General features: G+C 35.5%; 1 protein-coding gene across 2 annotated transcripts; it reads left to right on the forward strand.

Moving 5' to 3' along the window:
* The first annotated feature begins 520 nt into the window (after positions 1–520).
* Positions 521–12,478, forward strand: LOC128229266 (ganglioside GM2 activator-like). Of its 2 annotated transcripts, none has more exons than XM_052941082.1 (4): positions 521–1,061; positions 9,431–9,635; positions 10,354–10,534; positions 11,680–12,478. In XM_052941082.1, the coding sequence occupies exons 1-4, from the start codon at positions 941–943 to the stop codon at positions 11,791–11,793; spliced, it is 621 nt and encodes a 206-aa protein (XP_052797042.1). In that variant the 5' UTR covers positions 521–940; the 3' UTR covers positions 11,794–12,478. The 2 variants fall into 2 exon arrangements, with proteins under 2 accessions (XP_052797042.1, XP_052797043.1); XM_052941083.1 differs by having other exon boundaries at positions 10,354–10,528.
* The last annotated feature ends 1,610 nt before the right edge of the window (positions 12,479–14,088 follow it).

The following is a 14,088-nucleotide window of genomic DNA, read 5'->3' on the forward strand; positions in this document are numbered from 1 at the left end:
GATAATGTTAATGTCACTTCGTACGTGTATTTAAATGCCTTATTGTTTCCGTATGGGAAATTATATTGCAAGACTTTATCTGGAGACACGACAACTATTTTATCTCCTTTTTTTCGAAACCAAACTAAGGTGTGTCTTCCAAACTACTGATATAAACAAATTAATAAACAGGTGATGTCAAAAGGCTTAAGCATTTTTGGATTGCAAGTTAATTTTGTGAAAAATCGTCCAATAATTTTGTGAAATCGACTGCGAAATGAAATCGCACTGACGTTTTCAAGCCAGTTAAATGAATAGAGATTCGCTAGTGCCCTTTATAGCGTTATTGAAAAGTTTAGTTTTTTCGCAAAGGTAATTGTCAGTTAGTGAGAGGTAATTATTCTCCACGGCATCTCAATCCGTCTTGTTGTCAGACACAGAATGGTCAGTGTGGATAGGGTTTAAAGAGCCTGCGCTGAAAACTGATCAAGCCTGTGTGGTGTCCGTGCCATGAAAGAATGGTTGACGCTAGACACTGGCAGTGAGCTATGTGTGGGGTCGAGTGCCGACAATATACGTAAATATTTGCCTTGTTATATTCCATTGAGCTCAGTTAATGGACTAAACCTTGATGGTTGCGTTTTACCTGGACTTAAAAAAACAGGCTGATTTTTAAACTGGTGTTCGATAACGTGGCAAGTCATAATTATTTTGACTTTTGAAATGGTTGGGATTGCTGAACATATAATTAAAAAAATGTTTTGCTAATTAATTAAAACTATTATTTCAACATATTCCGACATTGAAATATTGTAACTAAAAATTGAAAGAAATAATTTGACAATATTCAGAATTATTTTCGAAATGGCATTGATATGCTCATCGTTTAAAATGACTTGATAAAAAACAAAAGAAAGTTTAAAACTATTAGTTTAAACAAACTATTCCCGACATCGTGATAATGCCGAGGGTGAATGTGACATTACTATGGACATTGATAGTCTTGGCCAGCATTCCTGCTGTGATATGTGGAAAAGGAAGAAGAAAAAGAGAAAAGCCAGGACTCAAGTTTGCAGACTGTGGTAAGAAATGAATCTAATAATTGCCAATGAATAGTTAATATTAGAAAAAAAGTTATAACAATACATTTACTTTCATAGATAATAATGTCTTTATAAACCGCTTTTATATTATTTTAGATTAGTTTTTCGCCATACTTTCCTTTCTTTGGGTGCTTTGAATTATTGTATAAGTTGTTAAAATGATTTAATTCTTTAAATCAGGTTTAGTAATAGTAAAACTATTGCAACAATATCCTACTACGATTTTTGTACGGGAATTTTTGTATTAATTTCACAATTTTTCAACAATTCCTATGTCATGAAACTTACAGAGCATTTTATGTCTATTGGATTCTACAATGTTGTTATCCTTTGATTACGTTGTTTTTTTCATATCTGTTTTTAATATTGAGGGAACATTTTTCGAGTGACCGTGAAGAAGATCCTTGTCGGACAGAAATGTTGTATCATCTTTGTCGGTTTTATTTATTTAATCACAATTGCCTGTTTGTTACACACGATCGCTTGGTTATCTATGTCGGTATAGGTTTAAAACATCTAGGAGATTTGTTTATGCGCCCTCGATGATTGTTGATACGAACAATGACTGTGGCACGCGCGCGTTTCTTGGTTTCATACCCGCGTATATCATTATATGATCGACTGTCGGCAAAATATTTGGTTGAATTGTAAAGATACAAGATACGATGTTGGAATTTCTGTTCATGTCAGGTTTTGACACGTTAACGTGGCAAAAAAATATGAATGGTTTTACGCAAGATCGGTATGCGGAACACGTGCCGGTGGTTTCAACACCTCGCGTGCTGCTTGTTTGTCGTGCGTCACGCAATAAAACATGAATTTGCGGGATAGTATTGCACCCGGTGGTGTTCATTAAAATATATTAGCGCGTTAGAAAGAAAAAAACTTAATCCTTATCGCCGTATATTAAGTTCGACTTGTTTATTGTAAAAACAATACATTTCGAAATGTTATAACATATCAAATTCTTTGATACTTTTATAGAGCAATGTACAAGTGAATGCGACCTTATAATGAAAGATTGTCAATATTAAGATGAAACTTGTAACCTTTTTTAACATACAATTTGCACCATTGATAGTCTTCCTCTGTTCAACTTTCCTAATTTAATTATAGCTTGGCATGTGCGTTTCAACTATGACATTTCTGTCACCGGTGTATGTAGGTATCAGGCTCAAGTGGCACCTTCTAGATGTCAACCTGGCACTTGGAAATGTCAACCTCGGTGTAAGGTCGAAATGTCGATTCAGTTTGACACGCGTGGATTTATAACCTGCAAAACTGATACATCAAAATGATAAAATTATTAAGATGTATTTTATAGATTTATCCACGCAATACATTAACATCAAGTTTTAATTCAGTTTAATCAAATTAACTCAAACAGAACTGCAAACTGGTTGTATTAATGATGCAATAGAAATTACACGAAAAAGCACATAAATCTACTTCAACTTTTCTAATTTAGTTTCCGATACCATATTAAAATGACAAATCGATTAAAGGAACTTAACGAACAAAAGACAAAACCGTCACTTATCATCGTTTTTCAATGATATAACCACATTGGGATACCACCATGGATCGGTCATCGAAACCAGTAACTATTTTATTCGGAGTTAAACTTTTTTCCATGTACATAACCTTACACTACACAACACCTTACACAGAACTGTACCCTACACAACACCTTACCCTACACATAACTGTTCCCTACATAACACCTTACCATACAAAACACAAAACACCTTACCCTACACAGCACCTCACCTTACACAACACCTTACCCTACACAACACTTTACCATACACAACATCATAACCTTAAAAAAAAACTAACACTACACAGCACCTCACCTTACACAACACCTTACCCTACACGGCACCTTACCATACACAAAACCTTTCCTTTCAAAACACCTTTCCCTACACTAAATGCTACACACCACCTTACGCTGCACAACGCCTTACGCTACACAACACATTATGCTACACAACACCTTACGGTACACAACACCTTACGCTACACAACACCTTATGCTACACAACACCTTACGCTACACAACACCTTATGCTACACAACACCTTATGCTACACAACACCTTACGCTCCACAACACCTTACGCTACACAACACCTTACTCTACACAACACCTTACGCTACACAACACCTTACGCTACACAACACCTTATGTTACACAACACCTTACGCTACACAACACCTTATGCTACAAAACACCTTACACTACACATCTTACCCTACACACCTTACCCTACACACCTTACCCTACACAACACCTTCCCCTACACAACACCTTACCCTACACAACACCTTCCCCTACACAACACCTTCCCCTACACAACACCTTCCTCTACACAAAACTTTACCCTACACAACACGTTACCCTACACAACACCTTACCCTACACAACACCTTACCCTACACAACACATTACCCAACACAACACCTTATCCTACACAACACCTTACCCTACACAACACATTACCCTACACAACACCTTCCCCTACACAACACCTTACCCTACACAACACATTACCCTTCACAACACCTTACCCTACACAAACTTTACCCTACACAACACATAACAATTCACAAATATTTACCCTACACAAATATTTACCCTACACAACACCTTACCCTACACAAAACCTTACCCTACACAAACCCTTACACTTCACAACACCTTGTCTTACACAACACGTTACCCTACACAAAACTTTACCCTACACAACACCTTACCCTACATAAAAACCTGACACAACAGCTTTACCCTACACAAAACCTTAACATACACAAAACATTAACATACACAAAACCGTACACTACACAAAACCTTTTACTGTACGAAACCCTACACTACACAAATCCTTACTCTAAAAGAAGACCATATCGTACATTTGTCAGTTTTGGTAGTGTTTTGGCATTCAGAATATTACCAACATCGCTTGTTCTTGACATTATTAAATCCAGTGTGATGAGTATGACTAAATATGTAAGGGTATGTCATCATGCGTCACTCCTCGACAAGTCGATAATCACCCATTGATTCTCCCATGATTTATCACCCTGGGTCACAGATTACCTCTGCCACTTTCTGAGAAGTATCCGCTTTAACCAATTATATATCTACCGATATAATTTCATCTTTATTATTTTCAAATGCTTCATTAAGTAAGCCAGTTGGCGATCTGAGTCAGCGTCCATGTGATTATGGAACAATATCGTCTTGTTGATTCCAATACGCTTGAATTCATTATCATTACGAAATTAAGCTATGCAATTAAGAAGTGATGAACATGCAAACAATAATTCAGTGTTTAATGATTGACATGATTTTGTGTTTTTGCTGAAATCAATAATCAAATCATAAGTTATATCTGTCATCTGCAATACATACGCCCTTTATATGACGAGACTCATCATCGGGGGTAAACTTGCATATAAATGCAACTACCAACTGGGGAAAACCTACCCTTGGGGTGAGGGGTGGGGGGTCAATTTGCCCAAAGTTTGTAGTTGGGGTAAATTTGCCCCCCCCCCCCGGTGAGAATATCATTCAATATAAATGCAATTAAAAATTTCTCGGCGAAGAGACTGAATTTAACACATACCATGTTTATTTCCGATTCAACCGTTTTATTTAAGTCTTATCAACATGGAGTGCTGAATTTTTAAATATATTTCATTCATAGCTATTGCATTTTATTGCCGCCCGAAACTTTAGAAGTCGTAATTTGAATTTAGAATGAAACAAACACGAACAGTCACATAGTAACTGTTACTTTGACAAACATAAGTGGATAATCAGCTTCCGAAAAAGACTATTTCAGATCCTCCAAGTAAACAAGTCAACGCTAGGTCAGTCAGTGCTATTTACGTGTTCGTGCAATGATCCAGAAATGCCAGGGAAATTAAGTTTTTACTGATTCACACCTACACTCAGAATTCGAACAAAGATTGATCTCGCCGTGAGAACACTGATATAGTTTCTCTCCGCCTTGCATTCTATCATCAGAGTGCGGAAACGGTTTTGCATCTTTGATTTTCGTATTTGAATCTCGTATAACCTAATGATCGATAATTGCCTGTCCCATATCATATTGGCTGGTCATAGGTTTAAAAGCATATCTATTTAATTCCTGAAAAAACAACAACATTTTTATGTCTGTTAAGATTCAATCCCACGATGTTATCAAATTCAGTTTGTAACTTTTTTCGTTCCTATTTCAAAATATGAAGTTGGTTTAAATGTGAAGTGGCGTTTACAGTTCGAAATAAAGCGTTCTTTTCGCTCTGTGTTTCATTTTGTTTGTATCTGCAATTTGATGTTCAATTTGAATTAACGTTAAAATAAACTACACATATGCTAAGCATCACAAGTATTTTTGCTTTGTTTTAAAAGTATTTGAAACAAATAATAACACATCAATTTATACTTAATCAATAAGACAATCCTTGTTTCGCTAAATGATTATTTTGTCAAATGAACTGATGCCGGACATTTACGATGAGAAAAATATCAATGTATTAAAAAGCATATGGACAAGCACACACAATTCTAGTGTGAAGTCGTTTGTCGTGAACGTGAGGTCATAATCGTACGTTTCAAAATTATATCAATTGTCATACCTAGTTATTGACAAGCGCTAAACATATATGGATTTATTGTGTACCAAATATATTATAAGTCAGTATTGCAAGTTCGTTATTTTTGTAAAATTGAAGATCTTACAGAAAACATATTTGAGTGTACATATAAAGTCGGCCTGGAATCAGCTTAGTACATATATAAATCAGAGTACTGACATTTGTTTTCGTTATTATCAAGCGTGTATGCCTGATGGAAAGGCGTGACGATAAAACAAAAGTTCGCATTAAGTTTCACAAAATACGATAAACATGTTAAATGGCACATTATCAACATAGGCCAAGCTTTACGGAATCTGAATTTCATTCATATACACGTACATCGGTGAAAACTAACCTTTTTGATCAAATTGTTCCCCAAAATTATTTTTAAAAAAAGACTGACGGCAACGACGTAATATTACGATTACGTTTGGTAATTTCAGTATGATCTTACATTGGACAGTTTGAAACATATTGAAAAAACAAAATGAGCTTGAATACTAGCGCTAATTGGTATCAATATTTGAATATAGTAATTTAAGAACAATTGTTCAGCGAACATTGCGGGATGCCGCGTTTCCCAAAATTGCACATTTTTAATACATAAAAACACACATCATTAATATCAATTCATCAAATGTATGACATCTGAGCTTGCTTTTGTTTGTAATAACAATAAGCTCCCTTATCTTTAAAAAAAACAACTTCTTTTGAAAACCTGAGTGAAAAATGTAAAAAATGTGTAAAAAACAGTTCCACAAAGGTGTAATACATCGCCAGCAAAACTGAAGGTATGTGGCTCTAAGATCGTCACAGGTGTGCTGACACTTGTTTCCTGTTCCGGATATAAAGTAATATTTCGCTGAATAAAAAGCTTCGAAATCGTTTCAAGCATAACAAAACGGGATTCGCGGACAGACATATAGTTGCACATGGTGCTTTGTTTACGAGACATTGCGGTATATCACCATTCTTGCTAAGTATACCTGTCTATTTTCCCCGTGTGTGTTTGTGCCTCCCCGATGGAACATCTGGAGAAGCAGAAACTGTCAAAACCTCACATGGCTCGCTGTATCAACAGAGCAGGCTTATTTATGAATGCCCGGCGATCGGGAACGTGGCAATCAGTGGCACCGCCGGTGGGTATGGTTGGTGCCAGCCACGTTCACACGCCTCGGCCACGTCTGGCAGATATGAAAGGCATCCAGCCCCCGTTCATTCATAAAGTAGCATTCTCTGACGTTAAGTATGTTGTGTGTCTTCAGCTAGGTCGTCTTTGACACACAGCAGTTATCGTTCACGATTGACAATCAGCCAATTGAGGAATGGTCATTATTTCCTGACACAAACTATCGCTGGCAAAATGAAATGATGGTCAACTGTTCTAATTGATATTGTGGCCATTATATAATAAAGAAAGCAATACTAACAATTTTGACTTGTAAAAGTAAATTAAAGTAAAGATAACTATTTTATTTATACATAAATATATTAGATTTTTATGAAGTTACACTGTTTATACAGTAAATCATATCAAGCTGCATTTCCATATCATATTGTTTATATAAGGAAGCTAAGATACCTATTATCATTAGCATTTGATATCAGGTCACTATCCTTGGCATTTGGTGACACTCGCACTCTGTGGGGTCTTCCATCGCAGTAAGATAAGTAATTGTATGTCAGTTGTGGCAGTAACACTGATGTCAGTGTCGCTTTCAGTAAGACCTTCAATATCATCCACCGGCGTTTGTTTTGACACTTAATGTTGTTATTGTCGGAGGGTGAGAAAGCATGTTAAGTGATAACTGTTTATGAGTCGATTAATTCAATGATGTAAAGCAATGGATCGTTTATCTTCATTATCTTTCTATTGGAGGAATTAAAGAATTAGAGAAGAAAGAAACGCTGATTGTATGATCATCATCTCAAGGAGGTCTTAAATTGTAAATTTCATAAGTTTATATCAATTTTCTTTTTGAAAACCAGTGAATACGGGCTGCATTAATTCATATCGAAACTCGTAAAATTAAGATTAAAAACAACGTCGTGGAATTTATCAGCTGCCTGAATATTCGGAACAAATTGTTCTCTTGGTACACGTAAATCAATACATCAATCTATATGTGAAATGCTGAAATAGCGAAAATAATTTTATCAAAACATATGATAAGCACAATAGATAGCCGACTGTTCTTATTTGTTTCTGTCGCCTTGTCAGTAAAATCTGAATAGTTCAAGATTGCCACCTAGCTACATCGAACGCATGGGTCCAATTTAAATTTATTTCTGAATGATATTGAGAATCAAAAATGAAAATGATGATTTAGGTTATGAATAATGATGAGAGAATGCTAAAATGCTAAACCTAACAATTTAGTGGCGGGCCATTGTGGCGATAATGTTGGCGATAAGGGAAGCTATAATCGTTTAAAAGACATCATATCCACACCATAGACCGCACCGTCAAAGTATAATGTATTTGTCTATTGTTGATATACTATTTAAGATACATTCTAAGCGATAGCATTGCTGTAATGCATCAATCATCGTCACTGTGGTCAAACGTATCGTCCGCCCTAGAAAAAGTTCAATAGATTGCCCTACACGTATGTACTATTTACATTCACGCATTAGCGGGACCTATTTCGCTTTTTTAGGTTCTATTGTCAAAGCCAGCGACTGTTTATTTAGTGAACTCCCACTATTAAAACAGCAGCTCTTGAAGTTATTTGAACCGACTTTAGCTCGCGTTTCTGTTTGCTGTTTCGCTTATTCGCTCATCTTTGGCATAGAAGAAAACTGATCTGTTTAAAGCTAATTTAGAGACGAAAACGTTGGACCTCCCAAGTAAAATGGCACATTTTATTAATGAAATGGTAGTTTACTGATTGTAGTATCGTTTGATATAATTATTATAATGTTCAGATCGTAAGATAATGTAAGTTATTTCCTCGTTATTCGACTATCTCGTGGCTTAAATGGGCAATAACTGACAAACGGCAAGATAACAATTACTACCGATGTCTCGGCTACGGCTTTCGTCGAGGATCGTGGCTTAGGTGTGCTGATATTCAGTCAGACTCAATTATTGTACAGTTTTTGTCAGAAGAGTACACACAGGAATATGTGTTTGTTTTGATTTTAGCGATATAAATAGAATCTTGAAAATAATCGAATTTTTGTGTCATCACTTTTAAATAGTTTGAAGAATAAAAAAACAAGGATATTTTATACACTTATATCTAAAACATGTTGATAGCGTCCTAGAGAACACCTATATTCCTCTACCCCTACCCCTCTCTAGAATTGTTCAAGTGAATGGTAGAAAGGATATGATTAGAAGATACCAAAATACAATATTTTAGACTAAGCCTCCTTTTTCTCTTTGGGGAGGACCCCTCCCTTCAAATTAAAATTCGATAAAAAATGATTAGGAGAATAGGACTGGGGAGGGGGGGGGGGGTCTCTGAACTGCGCCCAAAAGTTACATCCACCTTCTTAACGTCAAATCCTGGACCCGCCCGTGCATGATATATTTAAACAAATATTTTTTTCCAGTCTTCTAACATATTAATTGTTCTGTCCATATCTACAATTTTAATATAATTTTATAGCAGGCAATTACATTATGCGTAGAAACATTTACACCAGATTCGATACTGTCATTAGTTTATGTGCATATTGCGTTCTTTTCAGGATCAGAGGTTGACCGACCATTACAGTTTTACGACGTAAAGGCGCATCCCGTCCCCATAGTAACTCCTGGGACGTTGTACGTGTCGTTTCGGGGCAACATAACATATGACCTACCACGTGATATCTCCTTTGAGCTCGGGCTCGTGAAATACTTCATTGGAATTCCATTCCCATTGCCCTGCTTTGACAGCAGTCTAGGATCATGGTATGTAAAACCGAATACTATGTGTTTTTTAATTTATTTTTAAAGCTCCCCCTTTGGCTAAAGAAGGTATATTATGTAAACTGGAATGTTAAAAAGACATAGCATAACATAAATTGTATTAGCATTAAAGTGATAACAACATCATAGCCGTACAAAATAGCATACAATGAAATGCAGTTGTAGAAGTACACACAGTTTTAAATATTTATATTACAAATTTGCTAAATAAACACATTTTGATGAATTGATAAGTAGGATATAGAATTCTAAGTATTAAAACATTCAAACACTTGTTAAAGCTGCACTTTCACAGATTGAACGTTTTGACATTTTTATTTTTTGTCTTGGAACGAGCCATTTTTTGTTAAAATCCATGGAAACCAGTTATATAAGACTGCTGTCAAAAAAATAGATCGCAGATTTTTATATTTTAGTTCAAAAATTGATGTTGTATGCATTTTTCTTAAACCATTAGTAACCGTTAGTTACGGTTTAAGCCTTTAAACATTAATTTACGAACGGAAATATGAAAATCTACGATCTGACTTTTTGTCAGCAATCTTATATCATTGGTTTGCAGATATCTACGCAAAAAATTGCTCTTCCCGAGTCAAAAAAAAAACAAGTTGTAAAAACGGTAAATCTGTGAGAGTGCAGCTTTAATCAAGAATCATCCTTCAGAAATTAAGTTAATTATCTGTAATATGTTATTTTTCAGTACCTACCATGATATTTGTGATAACCTGAAACATTACGAGTACGCAGGATGTCCGAGGTCGCTACGCCAATACGGCCTTCAATGTAGCTGTCCCTTCAAGTCCGGGGAGTTCAACGTGAAAAACCTTCCTCTCAATATTCCTAAAATTCGCGGATTTGCGCGCGCATTTATTCGTGTAAGAGTAAGCAGTACTTCTTGTTATTATTTAATATCAAAACCATGCACCACAATGCTTGTCTACCCAAGAAAATGTGAGACAGGAGGTTCATGTGGGGCTCGTTATACCTGGTTTTGACATTTTAATTTCTTAAATTAAAATTGATTTAAGCGTTGAACAAAAATAGAAGGTACTCTTAGATAGATTTGCACATTTTATAACATTGTGTAGTATTTCTGACTTCAAGAAAGAATGATTTGCTATAGTAAAACGGGATTTAAAAATACGGCCCTGATATTCAAAAAGAAATCAAAAGTCGCCTAAGTAAACGAAGGAGCTGTACAATATGTCCCATTTATCGTTGATGACATCTGACAAGGGAGCACACAGACTTAGTGAAGCAGAAGATTGCCGTACTGACGATGTAATTGGGACAGAGTGATGTTTGATTGACACCCACATACTTGCATTGACAAATACGGAGCTATCTACAGTGTTAATATGTCTATTCGGTGAAGAATATTTGATCTTAAAGGGCAAAATAAAACCGCTACTCAAAACCGTTTAAATCCGATGTAATCTTTTGCGAGCGGATGATACCAAATTGTGACAATTTTGACATTGTAGTATCCAATTTTGCGAAACATATTTGCCAAAGTAATTGGACCACCGAGGTTGAACAAAAATCTGAAAACAATTCTTATGTCGTAAGGTCCGGCCTCACATGATCGAATCTTGTGTCAAGTGTACTTGGCGAGAAAGGAGGCGTTCAAGTGCTTTTGTGTTCTATTGTGCGTTGGCGATAAGATTTACTTTAATTCTATTCAAAATCACGCCTTTGATGTCTTTTGAAAGAAAAATAAACAAAATGCAAGACGAACAAACATAAATAAATTCATTTGGTGTAGGTCCTGAACGTCGCTTGTTTTGTTAGGCTCACCACGACTTTATTATATTCATAGAAGCCGGAACGACAAAGCTCTTGATGTATTGCACATTCAGCAAACCTGGCTTATGAGATACTATATTGTTCGATAATTATTTTTGTTAACAAATTTATCTAATCCTTAACAATGTTAAAAAAGGACTAATCGTTTTGTTATTGTTGTTGTTAATATATTGAACTACAACTATTGTTTCAATAACGCTTCTGTTTCTTTCTTCTTCAGGGAGATTACGGGTTAAAACTTCGAGTTTTAGATTCAGAGTCAACAGAACTAGGGTGTCTTCAACTGGAGTTCTCAGTCAAGAAAAGATATCGCGGATGGCTGTTTAAAATATAGATTTGAAGGAAAACTATTGTTTGACTTACAAGTTATGATTTAATAAAATTGCATATTTTGAGTTCATTTTGCGTAAACTTAACTTGGTGATAAGTTGGCACATATAACAGTGTAAATGGCACACATATGATATTGTTGAAGATGGAAAACAAAGAGATGAAAGCGGGTGAAATTCACAAATGAACTATTCATCGACTTATGATGTGTTTTCATTTAAAATTGAGATTTTCTCCTGATTGAACAGAGCAGTGGGATTGATTCTTCTTGTTGTGTCACGGAAAACACGTGGGTGAGCCTTAGTGATCTTTCCCGCACACGAGTGAACATGGAGTCCTAATTCATTTTACGGGTTATTTTAATTAAAATGAAATGTTTCTCGGACGAAACCCTCCGCTGGATACGTAATGACGTAAATACTACATATGTTATGGAGTGTATACATACAGGCACAATGTAAATGAGTGCAAAACTACTTTGAACTACTTTGGAGATCATTTAACTTATTTTGAACACTGTCTTACAACTGAACACTACACTGAGTGACTTAAAAACACACACCATTTGGGTGGACATTTGTTCGCAGAAGTAATTTTCAAAGTACATGTATTGCGTTTATAAAGTCATCCAGTGTATTATACCAACCACACAAATGTTTGTTCAGAATTCACTCAATTATATTATTGTTTTACATAGGCCAGTGATAATGATGTTGTAATAAACTAGTTTTTGTTGTTCTGTTTCTAGCTGTTTACATGATTTCATTGTTATAATGCATCTTTTACATATATTCCATCGAAAACTTCGCACGGTCATGTACAAAAAAAACCCTATTTATGTTTAACAAACATTCACAAGCAAAAAATATGTGACCATCTCAGTTGGCAATTTGATTCTGCACAAATCTCCACATCCGTGCCGTCAACCATATAAAGAAGATCTAATATTGAACAAACCTTCGATGAAATAATTGCAAGTTTCTTCCCTACCTACCGCAGAGCTAGGGTTAGAGAGCTCGTAAACACAACAAATTGTTAAAGTTTAATTTTGCAACATATTTACGGGTTTTTAAGAGGAAAACAATTATGTGAAGTACCATACACAGGTGTTAAAACATAAAACATATCAAAATAGCTCGTATCAACCTATTACAAATGGTTCAAGAAGGCTCTATCTATTTTCTAAGGAAACTATTTGAGTGTTTCATGCCGCGCTGTGCTGCATTTGGAACGGCCTCATTTACAGCCAACGAATTAATTTTATTTCATTGTTTCAGTCGTTGTTATAGATAAAAAGTGTTTACATGAAATTGCAATAAAGCATTGTCGACCAGATATGCTACTGGTAGAGCAAGAGGCTGCGTAACAAAATACCTGATTGGTTATTGCCGGATGCTCGGCGGGCGTTGCTTTTGACACGTTAAAGGCCAAAGGGAGGTAGTCCATCGCATTCGACCCACTCGTTTCTTATACTAGCTATTCCGATTTACCGTCTCTTGGACAAAATTTCAAATAGGGGTTGGTGAGCACTTTTTCACCCGTACCAATTATTAGCCCACCTTGTATAATCCTTGGTTAGCAATTCTTATTTTGTTGATGTTTTATACAAATTAAACTTGGGGTCAAGTGAAGCTTACAATAGGAAAACTAGTATTTTTCTCTGAAAATAAGCAATGTTTTATCAATATTGAAATTGCTCCAGGTTTTTGCCGTTTATCTTTTAGCGGGGGATTATTGATTTTTTTACCACTCAAGAAAGAGAAAATAATTCATATAAAAAATCGTTCAAACAGAGCAACATTTTTAATAAAATAAAAAAAGGATGACTTGCAATTTGTTGTCGGGAATGTTTTTTTATATTTTCTACAATAATTTCTACTATCTAAAATGAGCGTATTATTGGTTCAGTACACTGTTAATGAAGTTTGGCACGTAAACTCGTTCTTAAATTATGCATTTATTATCAATCTTATCATACTGAATTTTCTCCCTGTGAATTTTCTTCGAAATTATTCAGTATGTCTCAAGACAAAACAAACCTCCATTTCCACGAGCAAAGGGGTCCTCCACACTAGTATCCATTCGAAAGTATAGTCTTCATTTGTGAATGCGTGTTCCTAGTACGAAGTGACTCAAAATGCTTAAAGACGAGTAACCGGTGGACGTACTAATACGGGCAATGTTTAAAAAGCATGCTACTGTCGAAGGTTAAGCAAATTAAGCGGAACGGAAAACTGTAGATAAAACTTTCCGGGCATTCATTAACACGTATAGCCTAACACAGATGTTTGTTTATTAA

This window comes from Mya arenaria, chromosome 3 (assembly GCF_026914265.1).
Source record: "Mya arenaria isolate MELC-2E11 chromosome 3, ASM2691426v1".
NCBI lineage: Eukaryota > Metazoa > Mollusca > Bivalvia > Myida > Myidae > Mya > Mya arenaria.

Coding starts and splice junctions, on each gene's coding strand:
- LOC128229266 (XM_052941082.1), top strand. CDS start 941: ATGCCGAGGGTGAATGTGACATTACTATGGACATTGATAGTCTTGGCC. Junction 9,636..10,353: donor GACAGCAGTCTAGGATCATG/GTATGTAAAACC, acceptor GTTATTTTTCAG/TACCTACCATGATATTTGTG. Junction 10,535..11,679: donor GCGCATTTATTCGTGTAAGA/GTAAGCAGTACT, acceptor TTTCTTCTTCAG/GGAGATTACGGGTTAAAACT.